Genomic DNA, 14,643 nt, shown 5'->3' with positions numbered 1-14,643 from the left:
AAGAGTGAGGCTACAAGCTAAAACAATAATTCACGTGTATAAAAGGTGCCTTTAGTGCACAATGACAATACATACATGCACAAATCAACTCAAAGTCCAAAATTCTCGTCATCTGAGGGTCTACTACATCTTCCTTTATTATAAACTTGTAAAATTTTAATACTAAGTTTTAAAGTGATATGTAATTTGCTCTCACAAATATCAACAAGCATTGTGGTCTGCAATATATAATGGACATGTGGTTTGTAAACCAATTCTGGGACTGGTAATAGATTATGGGCTTGATTTAACCTTTTGTTGTTCCATAGGTAAGAGCTTAAATCTATATCGATATAAAAAAAAGAAATTATGTTTTTATTAATAAATAGTGGTTTCTTACACTGCGATATTAATTTTTTAAATTGTCAGAAATATTTCTTATGTAATTTCCAACTATCTCTACTCAAGTTTTTCTTATAATCTATATATCTATACAAATATAAAAAAAAGAAAGATTCACTCATAAATGGCGGTTTGTGATACTGCACGCTATTTTTTTATAGATAATATTCCTAAGTTAATTTTATTTATTTTTTAAAATGTGAAATATTGAATTATATATTTTGTTCTTATGTATAATATATTTTAAAATGTAAAAATTTATTTATTATATGCACATAGAGATGGTGTGTCATAATGGATAGTTACAACAAATCGAATTTTTTGTTATAAATTTTGGTGCATCTTTTACTCTGTATAATATATATATATATATTATGTGCATAAAATTTTATTCAAAATAAAATAAATAATATTATGTTTATATACATAACATGTGTTTCTTCAACGAAACAGAAATATGAAATTTAAAATAAAATTGAAATTGAGAATTACAGTGCTGACATCCGAAATTCAAGATTTGGCGCGCTAAGGTCAACCCAAACCGGGTTCGAATCTTGTATTTTTCTCCCATACCGAAGGCTCGGATTCTCCGAACCAAAACCTACCTAGATCCGGACCTCAGCTTCCTCCCATCCCACCTTGTCATAATAATCTCACACGATTCCCGCACTAAACACACGCACAACCCCCCACTAATCTCCACCACTAATTCTCAGCCGTCCTCGATCTCTGATCGTCGATCATTTGACAAAAACTTGATCGACGCAACTCCAATTATTGCTCCAGTGCCGCAAAAATGATGAACTGGGAGTACTGAGAAGAGTTGATGGACCTGTGTCTTTTCTCTCTCTCTATAATTATAATTTTGCACGTTCTTAACTCTCTCTCTCTCTCTCTCTCTCTCTCTCTCTCTCTCTCTCCGTGTATTCGTGTTTATTTCTCATTTCTGGAGGATTTTCTGGTGGAATCGTGATTTATCTGGCGTTTTGGTGGCTGCGACATAGCGTGAACTCTCGAAGTATGTACTTTTTTTTTCTCTCTGTAAGAGTCTGTGTTTATTATTTGATCTGCATGTAGTTTTAGCTTCAAATTTGACGTGTCCCTGAGACAGTATGAATTTCGAGTTCAAAATCTCGAAGTTTTTCATTTGACTGTCTAACTTGTTCATTTTTTAGGATTTTTGGAAATCTGTATTAAATGCTGTAGGAGGCAACGCGTTCACATGCAGAAGCCGATGGGGTCTGTGTGTGGGGCTAGCTTTCATTTATTTCAATTTGCAGAATGTGAAAGACGAAAGGAATGGTGATTGAATGAACTTATACTCTTTTTTTACAGGCCACGATTCCGTGCTGAGGTTCTCGCTGAACTAAAGGTTGTTAGTGCTCGGGGCAGTTATGTCAACATCGGAGAGGCAGGCGCCGCCATCGACGGTGACGGTGGCGCGAGAAGTGGATCCGTTGCTGAAGGATCTGAGTGAGAAGAAGCAGAGTTTTAGGAGGAACATGGCGTGCCTGGCGGCCGAGCTCAAGGAGGTACGCGGCCGCCTCGCCTCTCAGGATCAGTGCTTTGCCAAAGAAACCCTAACAAGACAGGCATGGGAAATAATTCTGATTCATTTAATTGCACGTAATTCATGTGATGACCTGAAATGATTGTTGTTTATTTCTACATCTCGTTATGCTTTTTAAAGGCGTGTTCCATGAGTGGCCCCCCTCTATTTATTTGATGGCGCAGAGATCATTCTTATTTATTTTTTAATTCTACAGGAAGCAGAAACCAAAGCCAAAATTATGGAGGAAAAGATAAGCAGACTGCAGAAGGATTTAGAGCAGAGAAATATTCAGTTGCAAGCTTCAACATCTGCTGCTGAGATGGTACTGCTAATTCTTTGAATCCTCTCTCTTGCTTGTTCTTTCCTTTTTGTTTGAAGGTGATATTTCTTTCTTGGACGTTTGGGGATAAAATTTTGGGTGATCTGATAAATTTGTATCTACTCATTAATTTGGTGTTTTGGGTTTTGTATATTAAGAAATTTCTCTTCCAAACACATTTGATGCTCCTCTTCTAAGGGTGCTTTTTGGCTTTTCTTGTTTGTTCTATTTGGGAAGTGGAATAATATTCAAAGGTATTGTAAAATTTGAACTTTCTCTCTCTAGAAAAGCACAGTGAATTAACAAGTTCTGGAATCTTGTCTACATATAATTGGCATTTAGCTGGCATAAAGAGGAATCTTGAACATTTATGCTTTATGTTATACTGGTTGTCGATGTGCTATGTCAAACTGTACTGTTTCCTTGTAAATTTTTCCCGTTTTGCAATTCAAATGGATCATGGAATTACCTGATCTATCATGAATTGTTTTTCTCGTTCTTGTTATAACTGTTAGAGGACTATCTTGAGTTAAAAGTAAAAAATTGGTGTTTAGTATTAGGTATATTAGTACATGGATGAGATAGCGAACAAGTTTTTCCCTGTTTCTATAAGTGCCTTTTTTCTCTAGAATTGATGGGGAGTTCTTCTAGCATTTTGTGTAATAAATGTAAATAGTGTTGTGCATAAGAGAATTGAAACGGGAGAAGATTGTATACAACATTTGAAGAAGGCAACTTATGGTATCCTGCTTTTCTGTTTTCCTTTTTTTACTTGGCCACTAAACGAGAATGAAACACGACTCCTAGTCCTTGTCCTGTGTGGTGTACTTTCCCACTGTGGTTGGCTACCTTAGAGGTCTCCTAGGTGAAAAGAAGCGTTCACTCTTGTTATAACTCACTCTGTAGCATTTAGAACTAGAAGGCAAATCAAGTATTAATTTGAAAAGGAACTTGTAAACTGGGGAAATAGGTCTTCTGGCATGGATGAACCATTAGTTAACAGCCATATTAACCAGTTTAACTATTAGGTGGTGATAGGAACAATGTCAAGATAATAGTTAGTTTGATACAAGTGTTAGAGTGTTAAATTCCTCTATAGAACCTAATAGATGGGTATTATGATGTATGGTGGCGTGAAGTGGTTGACCGTATTGATATTTCCATTAATCCAACAGTTTTTGGGGTTTTAATTAACTTGTTACTGAAATCAAAGCTGCTTAAGCAGTTAGGCATTAAACTTAGGATCTATGTTTTATGTAGTAGAGCTATTTTGAGTGCATGAACATGACTAATTTGATTCCCATTTTTTTCAGCTAAAGTTGACAACTTCTGTTTGAGTTGACTGATTTTTGTTTTATCAGTTTCATCTGACACTACAATTGCCATATATATACACCTGTATTATTCTCTATGTGAAATTTAATTTTTGATTCAGTTTGTCCTTCGATAGATTAAATACTTCTAACAATCTGTTTAGATTTTTCTTGGATTATATGTTGATGTTTTCTCAGCTTTCACCTGAAACCTTGTCGCGGTTATTGCTGCAGTATGTCAAAGAATTGGATGATGTGAGGTCGCAACTTGCTGCAACTAAAGCAACTGCAGATGTGAGTGCATTATCTGCTCAATCTGCGCAATTACAGTGTTCGGCCCTTGTAAAGGAATTAGAAGAGAAAAAATACTCTTTAAAAGAGCATGCTCTTCGTGTAAACAAACTGGAAGAACAACTAGATCTTCTACAGAAGGATATCCGAGCAAGAGAATTTTCTCAAATGCAACTGAAAGATGAAGTCTCAAGAATTGAGCATGAGATAATGCACGCATTAGCGAAGGCTGGATCAGATAAAGACTGTGAGCTTCGGAAAATATTAGATGAGGTGTCCCCTAGAAATTTTGATAAGATTAACAAGCTTTTGAAGGTGAAGGACGAAGAAATAGCCACGCTGAGAGATGAAATCAAGATTATGTCCGCCCATTGGAAGCTTAAAATGAAAGAGCTGGAATCTCAGGTTTGTATCTACCATATTACTCTCTGTTTTTCTCTTTGATCACTTGATGTATATTTAGTGACAACCACCTTGTTTATACGACAGCTAGAGAAGCACCACAGAGCAGATCAAGAGTTGAAAAAGAAAGTTCTCAAGTTAGAGTTCTGTCTCCAAGAAGCACGGTCTCAAACTCGCAAGCTCCAAAGAGTAATACTTCTTCCGTCTTTTATAACTGATACACATAAATATCTCGTAAAAGTGAAGACTTCTGAAACGAACGAATTTTCATCTTTGAAGTAGAATCATCTAACCATTTCCACTTCTCCCTTACGTCTGTTCCACAGATGGGAGAGCGAAGGGATAAAGCTCTGAAAGAATTAAGAGATCAGTTGGCTGCCAAACAGCCGAGCGCACCTCTGAGCAGTGAAAAGCACAATTTCTGGGAGACGTCTGGCTTCAAGATCGTAGTTTCAATGTCAATGCTGATACTGGTAATGTTCTCGAAGAGGTAACGTTATTAGATTATCTATTACTCTTGTATATTAGGATCAGACCAGTAGCTATTGTGGCGCACTCGATTTTGTGTAGAAATCTGCATTTGTATAGGTCTATTTCATTTTGATCAAAACAGCGAAGGCCCCTCAATTATAAAATCAAAATCGACATTGTATGTCCACATTTTAGGATATAGTATATACATAATACACAGAATATTCTGTTAAATTATTGTGGTGTATTATTCTGAGCACCTTCTTCACCTTTCTATTAAAGTAGTGGTTGGTGATATTGTTGAAGGTAGGTCTCATGGGGTTGGTCTGGTGACTGGTCTACTTGCAGCATTATATAATTGTTAGGTTAATCTTCAAATACAAAAATGCTTCTCATAAAGTGTCATAAATTCTTAGCTTTGAAATTGAAAAATGCTTCTCACATGTCATATGTTCTTAGGATGGTGGTGCGGATAATTATATTTACACTTCTGATGTATGATATATAAAATAAATTACTTTTATTTTTTTGCATAATTACAAAAAGTATGAATTGTTTGCGTAATGAGGTCGATGTTTTTAGATTTTTTTGAAAATACACAATTGACTTAATACTGACTTATTGAATGTTAAATAAATCTTTTTAATATCAAATTACCTTCATACGTCTACACGCGTTAATCTATATGAGGAGGTATATCTTTACTGTTATAAGGGTAGTTTAGTATGTAGAAAATTATTTGATTTGCAATAAGTCGATAATAAATTAATTGAGAGTAAATATTATTTTTTATTCAGTTTTTTTGTTTATATCAGCAAATTCAGTGAATATTGACCAACGGGAAACTTATTTGTTAGACGAAAGCAAATCTCAAGAATACTAGATGTAATTTTTTAAATCACAGGGGTTTATATATAATTACATTAAACATCATGGGAGGGGAGTGTAATTATTCCTATAGTATATCATTTTACAAATTTATCTTATTTTGGTTTCTGACTGATAAATTTGGATGAAATTGAAAAATAATTCGGATGGAATATTTTGCTAATAAGGGATAAAATTAAAAAAAATAATATGCTTTAATAATTTGCCCATAATTGCACATGTTATGTATTTCAATGATTTGCTGTATTTTTATAGCTAAACAAAAGTTGGAAAAACAATGAAACAACTGTCAATCATTCAAAACAAAAACAGAATATTAAACATAATAAACATTTTATCGTCTTAAAATGGACAATATTAAATATATTCAAAAATTGAATAAATTGTAATCAATATATTTATTTTTATCTTAGCCCATTAACTCTCATCTTTCATATTTGATTATCAAACTTCATTACGGCGTTTTTGTTATTTCGTTATTTTCTACTACCTTTATTTCTCAACATTTATAAGAAACTTATGATTAGTAATTAATATTAAAAACCAAACATATATTTTATTTTTCACAACTTTAATTTTATAATTTTTTGGGTGAATCTTGTTGGGAATTTATTCCTGCAATGAGCCCACAAAAAAATACAATTATTACAGCAGAACACAAATTAATATAACAACGATTATAAATTAATAGAAACAGTGAAAGAAAATAATAACGATAAATAATTTCAGCTCAGGGAGCCGAATCCGATGAAGAAGACCACAACCACAAAGACCGACAACCCAATTACCGGTTGCTCAAACTCACCTAGGGACAACAACCATCAAGGCTAACCCGTGTCACCAAGGCACCATCTAACCACTCAAGTTCACCTCTTTTTTTTCTACCGATTATTTCTCTTGTTTTTCTCTCATCATTTTTTCTCTCTCGTTCTCAAATCTCAATTATTCTCTTCTATTTTTCCTCTCTTTTCTTTCATTCTTTTTCTTTCCGAAGGTAGTGAATAAATAGAGAGAAACCATTAATGATGGTGGGTTGGGCTGTGGACTTGGGCTACCGAATTTGGTCCTGCGTTAATTTTTCAATAAATTTTCAAAATATTTTTAAAATCGATATAATTAAAACTTAATATTGCTGAACTCAACTCTAAATCCAGCAATATCTCGCATTTTCTCGTGAATAGCGGCCCGCTTTCAAGCCAGCTAGCCTTCAAAGGCCCTCTATTAACCCCGATAAATTATCACAACTAGAGGGTAAGATAAGATATCTTGCTCAACCCATTTTTGAACCTCTTCAATAATTTTACCAAGTTGTCCCTCATTTAAAACTTGAAATTACAAACTATATTTTACTAAGTATTAATAATTAAACATTATCTTCCTTCAGAAAAAAGAGAGAAAAGAGGAAGTGATACGATTTGTGACTCAATCAGTATTCCATTGAGTTGAGTGTTGTGGAGAGTAATCTAAGAGCTTAGTAAACCTTGAAATGGTTTGTTGGATCTCCTAGGCCCATTTGATACATGTAGCCTACTATAATTACATGAACCATTCTTTTCGACTACTGAACCTAATGTGTTGATGGGCTCCTCCCAACTCAAGAATGGGCTAGATGGGCTCATGATCATATCATTACACCATACACCAATCACATGATAAGTGTATTGCACTTGTCGTATAATTGATTAGGTTACCATGCTACTTTTTATTTTTAGCTTCTCTGGTCAACATGAGCACGAACTGGAAAGGCGTTAGAGTTTCTTTTTTAAAAGTTAAGGGGGTCGCGTAGCGTTTTTTCTTTCTGTCCGAAGGGATTATTTGGCTATTAGTGATGGTGATTTTACAGGGTAAAATGTAATTGACCTGGAGAAACTACCTGTAAAACACGAATCAATGAGAGGGAGCCCGGAAATATAACGATCTACATCTCTTACGTGCGTGTACATGATCTCCTAACGAGTATACATATAACTAGTGGTAATACATGTAAGTAGCTGCATTTAATCAGATTGATAATTTTATTTGATCATACTGTGAGAACTGAACTGGAAATTCTTGTTACTAACGTATCCTGCAAACAACTGTACAGTCCAAAACTTTATGTACGTCTCGAGTAATTTAACTTGTGATGATCAACTGATTGCCTCTACATGTCCAAAACAATCGTCCCTGTGATGATTGATGTCACCACAACAATGCAGCCGATGAAGGGCGCCTGCAAACTGCTCGACGTGGAAACTGAAGACATGTTGGCAATAGGCGGGCTATCACCGTATCCTGTGATGCCGCCTCCAAGGGCTGGATTGTTCGTGTTCATGAAGGCTGGAGGAGTTCCTGAACTGCAAAAGTAAGCCAAATGATCATAAAATTCGATTCCATTGACTTCGTTGAGCAGTGATAATGCAGAAGCTAATGGGAATTGGTCTTTACACTGCTGGTGTTGCTCCAGATGAAGACTCTGTAGTTGGAGTGGGCATTGGAGTGGTCGTGGCTGGGGACGTTGTTGTTGGTGACAATGATGAGGACGACCATGTCGTGAAAATGCAAGAACCGGTGCCTGTATGCCATGAGAACCGAAGGGATAAATTTGTAACTCTGCAATGCTTTTAAGAATAGTTGATGTCTGACCATCTACTGTACTTTGGTTGTCCGTTTTATATTTGCACACGTTTCACAATCTGTTTTACAGTTACTAGTATCCCTGACATTTGTTTTCGTCTAACTAATGTATGGATAAGGCTTTTGTTCTTACTTGGATTGGCATTGGTTATCGCAGCAGAGCCACCAAAGTCACAGCTAGTCTGCACTGGATTCCTCTGGTAATAGCTATTAAAGGCATATGAAGCATGATACTGCAGGCTGTTGGGATTGTAGCAGCTAGCACCCTCCTGGATTGCTGAACAATCTGCACCTCCAAATCCACAAGCATAATCAAGTGCAGCCTGAAGAGTCGTCTCCGGCACTCCACTCCTCGCCACGCACCAGCTCTGCCCTGGCACAGCCGGTGCATTGCCCGTCATGGGAGGCGGCACCACTGGAATTGTGGCAGGAACACTGTCTGTTGGAGCCGGATAAGTGGTTGCCGGTTGGCCCCCTGGAATCGTGGTGCTGGGAGTGGTGACAGGATTGGTTACCGGCATTGGAGAATTATCTGGATTTGTGATTGGAGTTGGCACTCCGGTGCCTGTATTTGCGGATGGGATGGTGACTATTCCCGATGAGGGAGTGTACGGTGGCCCGGCGCCGGTTGCTGGGGTTGTCACTGGATTGGTTACTGGAGTGTTGGGGAATGTTGTGATGGGGGGATTCATGAAGTCATGTTGAGTTGTTGTGACTAGTTTTCTGCTGGATGAATGGGAGGTCTGTTCATCAGCTCCTTTACGTTCTTTTTGAACAAAATTCTTGTCTGAGCCTGGACAGCAAATTTTATCAGTACTAGTCTACAAATCTTAGTATGAGATTATGTGTGTGTGGGAAATATTTAAGCATTATTGTAGTAAAAACGAAATTCTATCATGTATAGGTAATTAATAGTTCAAATTTTTTTTATTCAAATTAAATTTGGTTAAATCTAACAAATTATATCTCAAGTCTGATATACGTATCATGTGATTGATTGCTCTTTTTGTACTATGCATCAATTAATGAAACAAATGTATTACATTTACTGGGTAATTGATTCAGAACTCCACTTTGAGTAACTCTGATAAGAACAATAACTCCCTCCAAGAATAGTATATGGGAATTGCAAAAAAAAAGAAAAAAACAAAAGAAAACAATTGAATAAGGTATCGAACATGATTGGAGGAGCGTCTACCATGTTTTGGAGACGATCAAATACTTCGAGTTTTTAACCAAAAAATAAAAATAACAATAGTAAAATAAAATAAAATTGGGTAAGATTTGGAATAAAATACTAAAATGAATTTTATTATGAAGCTTTGTGTGTAATCTTTTTAGTTTTCATCTTCCACAATAATTTTATTTTTTCATTATAGTTAAAATATAATAAAATTTATAAAAAGTTTATGGTATTAGAAAAAAAATACATAATTTATACTATATTCCTACTATAATAATCATGTTAATTAATATTTGATTTTTTTATTTTTACTTATATATGCAATATCATTGTTATCTGTGAATATCAATTCATAACATTGTACTATATTCTAGAGTCTGTAACAAAATTTTAGAAGTAGGTAGATGCAAAAAATAGTAAATAGAACACGATGCTATGTCACATAAGACCCCTAATAAATATTGTGGTTATAGATGTTGCTTGCGACTTGATCAACACTATGGTCGGTCGGGACTACAACCCATCTGCATCCCCAGGAGAAAAGTTGAATCTTAGGCGGAACATAAGTCTTTTCATTGTTATAGATATCTAAACTTTTGACTCCTTGCATATTAATAAGTTTTCAACCTGTTGCTGCAAACTGATTTAAATATTGAAAGATTTTAGTTTAGAATTATCCAGCAAGTCTAACGAAATCGAGGTATCGTGTTTCTATCTTATAGCAATGCACTATGCAACGACCACGACTCAAATCACATATCATACCGTGTCCGTAGCCGTGCAACGTAGGTGAAACCCTTTTATTTTCGAAGGCTAGTATTCTCAAGACAGCTAAAACTAATCTCTCCACATACTCATGGACAAGCGTACTATGTTTACAACATGTTAAAAATAGAACCATTATGCAACTTTACAGACAGTTCTTGAAAACCTTAACAATTTTACTTGCAGATAATTTCAGTTCAGCAGTTATAAATGACTTGTCGAACTCTCCTCAGGGCCATAATTGAGCACAGACAAGCAGAAAAACATACCTGATGAGCAGACAATGAGAAGAGACAGGAGGAATATGGAGAGGAACTTGGAAACTGATGTATCCATTTTAATTGAGAACTGTCCGAAGGGATAGATCGACATGTCCAAATGGATTTTTAATGTGAATTATATGGGAAAACAACTGCAGATTTGAAAAGATATATGAGAGACAGAATGGAAAAAGTTGGGAATTTAAAGAGAGAGAGAGAGAGAGGGCAGAAAAGGGAGGGAAGATAAAGGTTAAGGATTATGGGGAGGATGAAATATATATAAAAGTAAAAGGAAGAAGGAATATGTCATGACAATGATAAAGAGGAAAGTGCTTACTTTGTCATGAAGAATGAAATTTGAATATATTTTGCCTCTCAAATAGTGGAAAGAATCAAGAAAAAACAGGTAACATTATATTTTTTTTTGACAAATTTAGTCATTTGTTAAGACAATTATGGTGCTATAAAGACCTATATATACTTACGGGCTAAAAAATGATATCTACTCCAGTATGAAGGGGACCAAAATTATCAATACAAGACTAAATTTTTCAAAAGATGACTAAATGTGATATGAAGTAATTAGTTACAGGATCAAAAATACTAACGACTTATAATTATAGGATCAAAAGTACTAACGACCTATAATTACAAAAACAAAAATACTAACAACCTAAAAAATATAATTTTGACAGAAACAAAAAGATCATACCTCCCATTTTAATAACAAACACTCTCTTTCATAAAGTTGATCAACTGGCATGGAAAATTATAAAGTTGATCAACATTATATATATATATATATATATATATATATGCATGCACTAACAAAAAAGAGAAGGTGCATGGAGGAGCTTATTTATTTATTCTTTATTTTATACGCAGAAGACAGGGGAGAAATGACGAGCATAACAATCATATTTCTGATCATGCACGATATATACGAGTATATAGCGAGGATGTCCTACTGTAGGAAAGTATGGAAATTGAGTCGTAACTATTGTTCAAGTTGCGTGTCTGTCATCACAATCCCATTCAGTCGCTTAGGATTACTACTGCATGTGGATCTGAGCATGTACCCGTTTTCATAAAAAGTATTGATCCGGACCAACTAGGTGGTCCTTTTTGTGTAAAGGGTTGTTTCAAGACCAACTAGGTTACCACCTTAAGAGTGAAAGAGGATAAAGCTTATCTCCACACCATGTGGATTCAATAGGGAGTTTGGCAAGTGATTGGAGGAGACATTCTTTTAAGACAGAAAGCTAAAGCAAGCAACACTATATATGTCACCAGACCCACATACTGTGATCTGGATTTCTTAATTACCATCATGCATGCCAGACTTAATTAAATATCCTACCCTGAATCAAATATTTTCTTGCTGGCCTGTCCTGGAATCATCAGTTTCTGCTAAAACTTGTGTCCTCAAGTGTTTTCTATATGAAAAGTTGCCCTTGAAACTAGGTACTTGTAAATTTGTTTGAATCTTCTGACAAAAAAATTGAAAAATTAATACGGGCTTGGTCTCATGAATCTTTGTAATATAGACTTTATATTGCGACATTATTGCGATTTTCTCAATAGAATTTGACATATTTTTTCCTGTCAATTCTGAAATTATAATGATTTTTTTTTAGAAAAGAAAAATGTTTCGAATGTATTGCAAGGTCGGTACGATGCTTTCACAAAGTAGCTAGCAACATTGATATGTTGTGTATAAAAGCCCTCGTTTGTAAAGTTTGGGAAGAAAAGACCAGGTGCAGAGCATGACTATTAATACTGATGTTTTGGGCGGTACACTTTTAGTCTCATAGGATAGCGGAATCAATACTTTTAGTTCAATGCTTTACGAGACTTTTAAAATGATTCGAAAATTGAAAGAATCATAAATTCAGTAAAACAGATGACTAAAGGTGTCAAGCTTTCTCAAGCTTGGACCTATTGGGGATTAAATGTGTCGAATTTTCTCAATTTTGGGATCATTTTTGAAAATTTCATAAAACAGAAAGTTAAAATGAGTTGAACCTCCTATTATATGGGACTAAAAGTATAATTTCAACTATTTTCTTCTTGTTAGTAGATAGATTAGTTGGCGTATGACGTAGCAGGTTAGTTGGGAATTTGTGTATTTAAAGACGTTTCCATCTTCATTTTCTCAGATTTGAATGAATACGGAATTCATGTCTTCATCAATAGACTTCGGACTCACTTGCACTGTGGGTGTACCATTTTTTTGTTCTGTTTAAGGAAAATTCTTACACATCAAGTTTAGTCGAACTAAATCAATTACAGAACAAGTGTGGTACACTTTTCATGTGATTAGTCACTTTATCAAAATTATACACCAATCACACCGCAACCATTTGCCATATAATTAATTTAAATTCGATCAAATCCGATCCGAGTTAAAATTTTCTTCCGTTTCTAGCCTCCATACCTCTTCTTGGTCAAATAGCTGTCAGGGGACATTTTTAAGTAAGAATTATGTCAAAATGTAGACTGATTTTAGAGCAATCTTACTTAGGGTTAGGGTTAAAAGAGGGAAATTCTGATTTTCGGTGGAACACAGTTAATTTTTTCCGTTGTTTCACTTAACCCTAACTTCACCAGGCCATGTGCCTTTAATGGGTCATTTGGGAGCCAAAAACTCAGGCTAATTAACAACAGTCCAAAATTCAATGTTTTATATGGTGCCAATTTTGCTATTTTGGAAAACCATGGTACCAATCCTGCAATACTCCCTCAAAAATGAAATTTTCTATAATCATGTTTTAGAGGCTTAACTGCATTTTTTTTATCCCTTAATTAAGTGTTATTTGCGTTTTTATTGGTTAACGTTTTAGGATAGCATTTTAATCCTACACCCTCTTAATTTTTGAAATTTTAGTCTTTTTTATAGAGCTTACCTTTCAAACCGAAAGAATGCATGTGCATCTCACGTGACCTTTTAAAATTGAAGCTATTGTTCCTATTTGCTCATTTTTTTTCCCTGTATTTTTGTCCTTAACTATTTAGAATAACATTTTGATCTTACATTTTTTTAATTTTTGTGATCTCAGTCCATTTTTCTAGAAGTTCATCGTTCTCCCCAATAGAGGTGAACTCCAACGAAAGATAATAATTGAAATCACGAAAGTTAAAATGTAGGACTAAAATACTACCCGAAAAATTTAAAAGACGAAAATGCTAAATAGTTTAAATTAAAAGACCAAAAATGCATTTAATCCTATTTTTAGACAACCCCTTGAATACATTAATTTGCAAATTCTTATAATAGTTGTCATTACATGACTATATTATTGACCATTTACAAAAGGACCTAAATACCCCTTTTCTAAGGATAAAATATCCCATATTCATGTCCTTATGCGACATTGCATCACCGACCCGACCCGCTCTAATGACTTATTATGACCCACACCAATAGCCTGCAATCTGGGCCGTAGATCGCCTGACAGTAATATCTATTTGGAGATTGTGCCATGTGAACGAGACAAGTGGATGAATTTGGCTCTATAATATATTCATTGCAGGTAAAGTATTTTTTTAGTCCTATAAAATAAGGGCAGAATTTATTTTGGCACCAGAACTATGTAAGGTGACGCTTTTAATCCCATAAAACTCAAAATCACGTGTCTTTAGTCCCAAAAAATGTGATTTTAGACCTTTTTAGTTCCAGTATTACAACACATTTTTAGTACCAAACGCCTTTTTAGTCCAAAAACCACAACGCATGTGACTTTTTGGGACTAAAAATATGTGATTATTAGTTTGATGGGATTAAAAGCAACACCTGCCGTAATTGTGGTACCAAAATAAATTTTGCTCTTATCTTATTAGACTAAAAAAAGCATTTTGTCCCATTCATTCCGCTTCATTATGCTAAACAAAACACATTTTATTACAATTAGGAAATTTTTTCCTCGTCTTTCCCTTTCCTTGTTATGCTGGGATATTTATTACAAAGGTTCCCCTGTTTCAACACCATTATTCCGACCATCTCCATTGCTGCTGCTGTTACTGGTCCAAGAGTCAATACTGAATTTTTTCAAATTTTAAATACCATATCTCGAACTGATTTAAGTATCGAAGGATTTTAATTAAGGACCTCTCGATATTTTCTTTTCTCAACTTTCATATTTCATTTGGGACACCTCTGGAGGGATCTTCATCGATCTCCAACCAGGAAGAAACCACAGATG

General features: G+C 34.8%; 2 protein-coding genes across 2 annotated transcripts; one reads left to right on the top strand and one right to left on the bottom strand.

Annotated features, from left to right (window-relative positions):
- Positions 1,067-4,856, top strand: LOC105172463 (myosin-11). Its single transcript, XM_011093900.2, has 6 exons — positions 1,067-1,399; positions 1,717-1,973; positions 2,148-2,255; positions 3,800-4,261; positions 4,346-4,447; positions 4,585-4,856. Exons 2-6 carry the CDS (start codon positions 1,776-1,778, stop codon positions 4,750-4,752), a joined length of 1,038 nt encoding a protein of 345 aa, XP_011092202.1. The 5' UTR covers positions 1,067-1,399; positions 1,717-1,775; the 3' UTR covers positions 4,753-4,856.
- On the bottom strand, positions 7,614-10,691 carry LOC105172462 (glucan endo-1,3-beta-glucosidase 3). Its single transcript, XM_011093899.2, has 4 exons — positions 10,451-10,691; positions 8,367-9,026; positions 8,045-8,171; positions 7,614-7,953 (listed from the first exon to the last, which is right to left on the bottom strand). Exons 1-4 carry the CDS (start codon positions 10,551-10,553, stop codon positions 7,761-7,763), a joined length of 1,083 nt encoding a protein of 360 aa, XP_011092201.1. The 5' UTR covers positions 10,554-10,691; the 3' UTR covers positions 7,614-7,760.

Source organism: Sesamum indicum, linkage group LG10 (genome assembly GCF_000512975.1).
Source record: "Sesamum indicum cultivar Zhongzhi No. 13 linkage group LG10, S_indicum_v1.0, whole genome shotgun sequence".
Taxonomy (NCBI): Eukaryota; Viridiplantae; Streptophyta; class Magnoliopsida; order Lamiales; family Pedaliaceae; genus Sesamum; species Sesamum indicum.
This window is presented reverse-complemented; position numbering and strand designations above follow the sequence as displayed.

Excerpts from the sequence above, each read along its gene's own strand:
- LOC105172462 (XM_011093899.2), bottom strand. The coding sequence starts at position 10,553 with ATGTCGATCTATCCCTTCGGACAGTTCTCAATTAAAATGGATACATCA. Across the intron at positions 9,027-10,450 it reads TCTCATTGTCTGCTCATCAG|GCTCAGACAAGAATTTTGTT; the intron begins GTATGTTTTTCT and ends TTTGCTGTCCAG. Across the intron at positions 7,954-8,044 it reads TCTGGAGCAACACCAGCAGT|TTCAGGAACTCCTCCAGCCT; the intron begins GTAAAGACCAAT and ends TTACTTTTGCAG.
- LOC105172463 (XM_011093900.2), top strand. The coding sequence starts at position 1,776 with ATGTCAACATCGGAGAGGCAGGCGCCGCCATCGACGGTGACGGTGGCG. Across the intron at positions 2,256-3,799 it reads CAACATCTGCTGCTGAGATG|TATGTCAAAGAATTGGATGA; the intron begins GTACTGCTAATT and ends TTATTGCTGCAG. Across the intron at positions 4,448-4,584 it reads AAACTCGCAAGCTCCAAAGA|ATGGGAGAGCGAAGGGATAA; the intron begins GTAATACTTCTT and ends TCTGTTCCACAG.